The sequence below is a fragment of the Colobus angolensis genome, unplaced genomic scaffold (genome assembly GCF_000951035.1).
Source record: "Colobus angolensis palliatus isolate OR3802 unplaced genomic scaffold, Cang.pa_1.0 Scaffold2, whole genome shotgun sequence".
Taxonomy (NCBI): domain Eukaryota; kingdom Metazoa; phylum Chordata; class Mammalia; order Primates; family Cercopithecidae; genus Colobus; species Colobus angolensis.
The window spans coordinates 11,805,892-11,814,661 of record NW_012115154.1 but is presented as its reverse complement, the minus strand read 5'-3'; the positions used below and the strand labels follow the sequence as shown (position 1 = coordinate 11,814,661).

Below are 8,770 nucleotides of genomic sequence, written 5' to 3'. Positions count from 1 at the left end.
TAGCCGGCGGAGGTAGGGCGGGTGCCGCAGAGGTAGCCACGCAGCCCCTGTGCGCCTCCGGCCCGGCCCAGCGACCTCCTCTCGGGCCTGCCGTTACCCGGTCCCTTCCCGCCACCACCCGCTACCCGACCACCTCCGAGTCCGCCTGGGGTGGCCGAACGTACGGAGCTGGGCTCCAGGGTGCACGAGGACGGGGGATGAGAAGCGGGGCGTTCTCCCACCCAGCACCCCCCCAGCTGACTCTGTGCCCGGAGTGGGTGTGTGAGCCGGAACCTCCAGCATTCTCGGGGATACGAACTTCCAACGCTGGGCAGCCTCTTAAGGCTTCTAGGAATTCGCATCCTCCGCGCCCCCGCCAGCGGATCGGTTGCGAGAGGGACCGTTCGGGCCCGCGGGGTCGGGAATGGAGGTGGGAGGGCGGGGCCGAGGCGGCGGCCGCCTGCGGACTGGGGACCAGGGAGGACGGACGCGGACGCGGGCTGCTAGTCTTTTACGGCTCTTCAGCGCCCACCACTACCCACTCCTCTAGGAGACCCCGGGCGACGGTGGGGCTCTTGGGCATTCTGAGACTGCGCTTGGTGGAGCCCCCTACTGGCCCGACCGGATTTCTCAGCCTGCGACTCAGCCCCAGGCTACGCGAAAGAGGCCGGACCCGGGTAATTCTTCTAGTTGTTCTTCTTCTTCTTCTTCTTCTTTTTTTTTTTTTTAATTGCACTGGGAAACTTACCCGATCTCGGCCCCAGTTCTTTCCCACTCACTATCTGCAAACTAAGAGTCATGGCCTTTTGCCCGCTAGTCCAATATGCATCCCTAGGCGCTTCATTTTATCTCTTGTCAGCTTTTACTGCCTCCTGAGGCCTTCCTCTTGTTCACACTGAGTGTCCAGTCCTTCCAAATCTGACTACACTCTACTGGCAAGGAACACCTGGGCCATGCCCCAAAAGTTTATGAAGAGAAAGCGGAGGCCAAGCTGGAGATGGACCCGGGTCACACCCAGGTAGAGGCAGGATCTAAACTCAAACTGGTGTCAAATCTGGTTGCCTTGCACCCCTGATACCAGGTGAAGCAACACTGGGCAGGATCCAGCAGAGTGAGGTCAGAGTGTGAAGACCCAGCCTGATGCCCAAACTGACGCCTCTTCATTCTCCCCCACTCCGTCTGTAAAAGTCAAGGGTTAATCCATCTACTTTATTGCATTATATGGAGAAATAAATGAAATGTCATAGCTGTATGCTCTATATGACTCAGTATTATTATTCAAATTCCAGTTCTGGGTCAGAATTTTCATTCTGACCCAGTTACACTAAGGCGTTTTCCCCCATATGTCCCTTTCTGGGTTGCCAGGCACATCTCTCAGGGTCCTTGGTATTTGCAATGTCCTCTCTTTCCTTCAACCTTATTAAGTCCTTAATTATACCTAAGACGACATCTTAATCACCTTCACAAACCCCACTGATCTTTTTCTCTACCATCTCATTGTCTTTGTCACCACCAGTATTTCTCACAGCCACAGGCATGTGTGGCCATGTATGATGGGAAGTACACAGTGCACACCTCTCTGACACGCTCAAGCCAGTCCTGGGCCTGTCCGAAGACCTGTTAGAAATTTGATACTGGAGTTCCTGTGCATGTTGGAGATTGTGTCTTGGGTTTCATAGACCAAAAGTCTCATCACAAATCCTTCAAAATATGGCCCCTTTGGGGAAAAAAAGATAGTTAAGAAGATGATTTCCAGATAACTTCATAGGAATAAAAGCCATCTATCCTCTAAATGTCTCCTTAAGTAATGTGTGTGTGCAAAATAGAGTATGTGTAATTGTTAGGCAGCTGAACCTATTTATAAATCAGAAATAGAAGAGTGCGTAGGCAGGCATAGTTTTACTGACAACTAAGAGCATTCAGGATGCAGAATATTCAAACAAAGACTTTTAAGCCAGCCATTCTAAATACAACTAGAGACACCCAGAGTATCCCAGAAGAACAGAATCACTGCCCAAGATGTCTCAAGAGGAGCAGCAGAGTCAATGCTCTTAAAATGAAGACAATGGGCTGGGCACAGTGGCTCATGCCTGTAATCCCAGCACTTTGGGAGGCCAAGGCAGGCAGATCACTTAAGGTCAGAAGTTTGAGACCAGCCTGACCAACATGGTGAAACCCCATCTGTATTAAAAATACAAAAATTAGCCTGGCGAGGTGGTGGGAGCCTGTAGTCCCAGCTACTGGAGAGGCTGAGGCAGGAGAATCACTTGAACCCAGGAGGCGGAGGTTGCAGTGAGCCGAGATCACACGACTACACTCCAGCCTGGACAACAGAGTGAGACTCTGTCTCAAAAAAAAAAAAAAAAATGCAGAAAATGAACAAGAGTGGTCTTAATGACTGGGCATTTTTCTTAAGTAAGCGATTCTAATTGATATCCTTAGGCAGTATGTGCGAAGTACAGCAAATAAGTTCCTGATTAAAGAATGTCCAACAGCTTAAGACCAGGGCAGGGAGACAGTGAGAAAATGGCCACTGCCCTTTACTACCTAAAACATCTCCATGCACCTCCAAGGATTTATAACCATCAGGTACCAGAAAGTTTTCTTCAAGAGTGCACAGCATGAAGTACGAAGTTAAGAGCAGTCATGGAAGGAAAAGGAAAAGACAGTGTCACGACAAAAAAATGATTTCTAAAATGGAAAGAGAAATGCAACCAGGAGGTTCTTTCCATATGCCAACTGCAGATGGATAGAGGTTCACTCATAGGCCAGGCACCATGCAAAGCATTCTGAAAACAGCAACGATAGCAGCACCCTAACAATAACATCAACTATAATAGCAGCACACGCTGAGAGAATGCTTAGAATATTGTCTGAGGTGCAATGCTAAGCACTGTAAACATATTAGCCCCGGCCAGGCACAGTGGCTCATGCCTGTAATCCCAGCACTTTGGGAGGCCGAGGTGGGTAGATCACCTGAGGTCAGGAGTTCAAGACCAGCCTTGCTGACATATAGTGAAACCCCATCTCTACTAAAAATACAAAAATTAGCTGGGTGTGGTGGTGTGTGTCTGTAGTCTCAGCTACTCAGGAGGCTAAGATGGGAGAATCACTTGAACCTGTGATGCAGAGTTTGCAGTGAGCCAAAATAGCACCACTGCACTTCAGCCTGGGTGATAGAGACTCTGTCTCAAAAAACGAACAAACAAACATATATATATATATAATATAAGCCCCATCTAATCATCACTATAAACCTGTGAGGAATATACATCATTACCCCATTTTTAATTTAAGGAAACAGGCTAACTGGATGTTGGATTTTTCACTCTCTAAACTGCAAAAATTTTTTGCAACACAAATATTAAGACTCTCCTGCCCCATCCTTGCTTCTATCCTTGTATTCCATCATTTCTCCTCAGGCCTTCCTACCTCGTCCATCAACAGCCCCTTTCAAGTCTGCCTTCACCCCAACACCCCTACTTTATACCTGTGGGCCACCATTTTCTCTTTCTGTCTCATGACACCATCAAACTCTGTCTGTCTGTTTATGTATCTGTCTATCTGCATGTGAACACATACACACATTTTGTATATGCAAGCTATATGTATAGGTGCTTTTGTAAAATAGCACATTTCCAGAAGACGTCAAGAATTGTTAACAATACAGTCAGGTTCAGTGGCTCACGCCTGTAATCTCACCACCTTGGGAGGCTGAGGTAGGCGGATCACTTGAGTCTGGGAGTTCAAGACCAGGCATGGCCAACGTGAAGAAACCCCATCTCTAGAAAAAATACAAACATAAGTTGGGTTGGTGGTGTGCGCCTGTAATCCCAGCTATGAGAATTGCTTGAACCAGGAGGCAGAGGTTGCAGTCACACGAGATGGTGCCGCTGCACTCCATCCTGGGCGAAGGAATGAGACTGTGTGTCAAAAAAAATAAATAAATAAAAAAGAATTGTTAACAGTGGTTAATGTTAGGAAGTAGATAGAAGAGGACAGAAGGCTTTTATACCGTTGTATTTTGTCCCTGTGAACATGTATTACTTTATAATCTGAAAAAAAGAAAAGAAAGGAGAGAAATGAAAGAGCCATTGTATCTTTTTCCTGATATCGGAGCACCTCCCTTGCACTGAGTACTGTGTGCACTCGGCCTGCGGCTTCCCACTTGCTACCAGATTTACTGCCCCCCTCATCCCACTGGCCTGTGTGCTAGTACAAAAGAATCTCTCCCTGGAGGGACTGCAGATACGGTGGGTGATGAACCATGGGTGGGTTGGCCGGGCATCAGGATGAGATTAGGGTGAAGCACACAGCAAGACCCAGAGATCTTTGCAGTCAAGGCCGAGGTTGAGCAGCCTCTTGCCCTGTCCAAGGGCCACTCCCCCAAGAAAGGAGTGGGACTGACAACCACAAATGCCCAGTTTTCCTTCTTTCTTCAGGGTCAGCCCAGGAGGCTGACATCAGAACATCATCCCTCATACACTTTCCCTCCCATTCCCAACCTCAGTTCAGCCAACATTTACCAATTAACTTCTATATTCCAGGCACTCTGGATATAAATAAAAATAAACTCAGTTCTTGCCCTCAAGAAACTCTCCATCTGGGGGGGTGGGAAATACTGAAGTAGATAGTTTTAGTATAATAAGTGTTAAGGTTAGAAAAAAAAAATTTTTCTAATCACCCGCCCAATAGAGCTGGCTTGGTTTGGCTACTAATTACAATACCTGGATGGCCTTCTCACCGTGTAACCTCATTATTATCCCACCAGATCAGAAGCAGCAGTGAAGATTCCAGGACCAGGGAATGAGAATCAACATAAGACATCCAGGGAGCAGAGGTCAGAGAAGCAGAAGGCAGGAGTCCCCTCATCCCAAGGGCTGGGCCAGCAAGCATCAGCAGCCAGAAATGTGTGGTGGGTGGAAGGGGCAGAGCGAAGCAGATGGTCAGATGGCGAGGAGTCAGCAACCAAGGGAGCCGAGAAGGGCTGACAGGAAAAGAGACCCAAGGCACCAACAGCAGCACAGCCAGGTTGCTGGCACCGAGGCAGCCGCTAGTGGAGCATCAGCTGCCTTCATCCTTCCTGCACCCAGAGGAAGCCAAAATCAGAGAGCCTGGCCCGGAAGCTGGAGTGTTTGTCACTGAAAATAGTCGACTAAGTCACTGGTGGGAGTAAATACTGCAGAGTGGAGGCTGAATGTAGGTAGATAACCCATCTTGCTTGAGGTGACAAGTACTAGTTGCTTCTAGTTGCTCCCCTACCTCCACTTCCTTTAATAAGGTGGGCTTCATATGAAGAAACCCGCTAGGCTGAACTGACACAGTAAGTGGGTGCTTCTCAGCTACCCTCAGAGCTTGCTCAAGCTTCCTTAGGCTGCCCTTCCTGCCACCCGGTTTGTAGTTATTTATGCCACCCCCAGAGATGTGACCCATGTAGCCAATGGACACTGTCTCAGAAAAAGGGAACAGGTGGACCCATTAAGGTCTACCAACAACAGCAGACTCAGACTCTCAACATGCCTGAGCAAGCCAGTAGACAGGCCTTTGTACCCAAGTGTGAGATACTACCAGAAGACACTCATGCCATTCAACCAGCTCCCTGGTTCCAGCAAAGTCATTCCAGTGTGCCTAAGAATAGTGGAGTAGGGCACAGTGCATTCGCTCTATACATTTGCTGACTGAAACTGAGTTCTAGAACCATTGAAATCTCACTCTAGATCAAGGCAGGCCCTGTATTTGGTAAAGCTTAAGGACGTTTATTGCATCACTAATTATTCATTCATTTATTCAGTAAACATTTATTGAGCACCTACTATGTGCAGGACACTTTGTTAGGTGCTGGGGACATAATAATGAGCAAAGACAGGCATGATCTCAGCCCTTGGTGAGTTCAGGCCTTTGGAGGGTCTCCTAGGGGAGAGAAACACTAATCAAATAATGACAAACAAATGTGAAACTGTAACTGTTACAGGAACCTCAAGAGAAAGGAATAGGATGCATCTGGTAGAGCCTGTACGTGGGAGATGTGACCTGCTTGGGAAGTTCAGGAGAGGGATATCCAAGCAGAGATCTGAACAATAAGTACAAGTTAAGTATGCAAAGTGGGAGGAGAGAAATATTCCATGCAAAAGGAGAAGTGTTTGCAAAGCCCTGTGACAGCTGTGGGCACACTAGAGACCCAAAGGCAGGTAGGTGTAGCTGGCGTGTCAAGAGGGAGATTCCTCACCGGAGGCACAGGCTGAGGAAAGGCTGGACAGGTGGGTGCAGAGAGGTTGCAGAGCATGTGAAAGGATTTCAACTTGATCCTGAGAGCAATGGGGAACCACTGCAGAGTTTTGGTTTGAAAAGAGGGGCATGAAAAGACTTGGGAATTTTGGAAGTGTCCCCCTAGGGGCAGTGTGGAGGGTCACAGGAGGGGTCAGTGCAGATGTGTGTAGGACAATTAAGAGGTTCTGGTAGAGCTCGAGGTGAAAGGGAGGAGATTTGTGGAAATGGACAAAAGTGGATCGATTAGAGAGCTTTGTAGGACATGAACTCGTCCACAGAAAGAGTAGGATAGAGAGAGAAAGAGACACCACAGGCCCATCCCAGCTTCTGGTTGGTACCTATGTGGAGCGTGGTACTCTCCACTGAAAAGTACACGTCTGGGAGTGAGATTGTGTGTTTCATTCTGGACGTACTGAGAACGAGTAGGCGTACAATGGGCAGTAGGATATCCAGGTCCAAGGCAGAGAACAGAAAATTATACTGAAGATCCACATTTATGAGTCATCTGCCTCCACATAGCAATTTGAAGCTGTTATTGGCTGGAAAAAAAATCACCTATCCTATCAAATATTGCATGAACAGTCGAGAGGGCTAGGACATGGGCTTTGCTGGATTCTAGCATTTTATGGATAGGTGGAAGAGGGAGGTATGGACTTTCTGAGTAAAAGTCACCCTTACTCAGATGCAAGGCACATCTGCTCTTCCCCAGACCTCCGTGTCTCTGCCGGCAGTGAAGAAAGGATGCTTACTCCTCCCACTTCTCCTCTCCTGTGAGTGTAGGAGTGCCTTGCCCACAGTTGCTCACTTGGAGACCACCAGAGCTAATTTTAAGTCCCTTTTATTAACCCCAGAATGTCACTCATGGGAAGAAGCCCTAAATTCCTAGCTCCCGCTAAACCTTGGGCCCTGGCTCGACTCCTGAAAACCGGTCCAGGGTGCCTTCAGAGCATGTAGGCCCTTTTCAGCAAGCAGTCCTCTTTTTTTGAGCATCCTCTCTCCTTCGTACTCTAACCTGGATCATCCCCGAGGACACATCTCCTCGGCACCCGCCGCCAAGTGGCAGGCAATGTTTTCCCCATAGCCCTGAATGTGGAACAGATATCTCTTTGAACTCTCATTCCTACATCCTGACAATTCTCCCTCCCTCCTTCCTAAAATCCCCCAGTTTTGAATGTCGTGTGATTAAACTACATAACTACTGCCCATCCTATATAGTCATCTGTTGCCCTGGGTCACACAACGTCATTACTTTCTCTTGCTCTATCACCCAGGCTGGAGTGCAGTGGCGTGATCTCGGCTCACTGCAACCTCTGCCTCCCGGTTCAAGTGATTCACCTGCCTCAGCTTCCTGAGTAGCTGGGATTACAGGTGTGCACCACCACATCCAACTAATTTTTGTATTTTTAGTAGAGATGGGGTTTCACCATGTTGGTCAGGTGTGCACCACCACACCCAACTAATTTTTGTATTTTTAGTAGAGATGGGATTTCACCATGTTGGTCAGGCTGGTCTCGAACTCCTGACCTCAAGTGATCTGCCTGCCTTAGCTTCCCAAAGTGCTGATATTACAGGCATAATCCACGGTGCCTGGCCGAAAGTAAAAATAAGTGAATAAAAAGAAAAAAATAAATGAGTAAGCCTACATACCCAAACATGTAACTACTAGTGGTGTAACCACTATTTTTAAAATTATTTATTTATTTATTTATCATTTTTTAATGTTTTTGAGATGGATTTTTGCTTTTGTTGCCCAGGCTGGAGTGCAGTGGCATGATCTCGACTCAACTGCAACCTCCGCCTCCCGGGTTAAAGCGATTTTCCTGCCTTAGTCTCCCAAGTAGCTGGGATTACAGGCGCCCACCACGATGCCTGGTTAATTTTTTTATTTTTAGTAGAGACAAGGTTTCACCGTGTTGGCGAGGCTGGTCTCGAACTACTGATCTCAGATGAGTATCAGCCTCCCAAAGTGCTGGGATTACAGGCATAAGCCGCTGTGCCAGGCCTTAAAAATTATTAATGAGGTATTTTACTGTTTTGGCACTAAGTCATGGGAATTTGGTGTGTATTTTACACTTACAGCATGTCTCAATACGCACTAGTCCCATTGCTCGTGGTCAAAGGTTACACATTGCTGGTGGCTCCCACATTGCATAGCAAGTTCTAAATAGACTCTGAGCCATCTCTTTACAATCCTAATTTTAAGCCACACTTTCTCCAACCAGCTCCTTCTATTTTTCTAGTCATTCTTTTTTTGTGCTTCAACAATCCCTTGACCCACTGGGACCTACCGTTCATGTCCATACCAGCTCACATTTCCTGGACAATCATTGGAGTCACTCCCTTGCATCTGTCTCAGCTTCCTGTGCCTCTTTCTCACCCTGTGGTGCTCACTTGGCAAAACCCCAGCCTGGGCTGAGTCCAATTCTACCAACTCCATGCCTGCACCCACGCAGCTCGGTGCCGCTAGAGAAAAACACACAGCCCTTCTGACAGATCTCGTTGTAAACTCCATGGCTATGAGCTG

General features: G+C 47.7%; 1 protein-coding gene across 1 annotated transcript; it reads left to right on the top strand.

Moving 5' to 3' along the window:
- Window positions 1–6: 6 nt before the first annotated feature.
- Window positions 7–1,768, top strand: LOC105511252. Its single transcript, XM_011941379.1, has 2 exons — window positions 7–656; window positions 839–1,768. Exons 1-2 carry the CDS (start codon window positions 198–200, stop codon window positions 899–901), a joined length of 522 nt encoding a protein of 173 aa, XP_011796769.1. The 5' UTR covers window positions 7–197; the 3' UTR covers window positions 902–1,768.
- Window positions 1,769–8,770: the final 7,002 nt, after the last annotated feature.

Excerpts from the sequence above, each read along its gene's own strand:
- LOC105511252 (XM_011941379.1), top strand. The coding sequence starts at position 198 with ATGAGAAGCGGGGCGTTCTCCCACCCAGCACCCCCCCAGCTGACTCTG. Across the intron at positions 657-838 it reads GCGAAAGAGGCCGGACCCGG|CTTTTACTGCCTCCTGAGGC; the intron begins GTAATTCTTCTA and ends ATCTCTTGTCAG.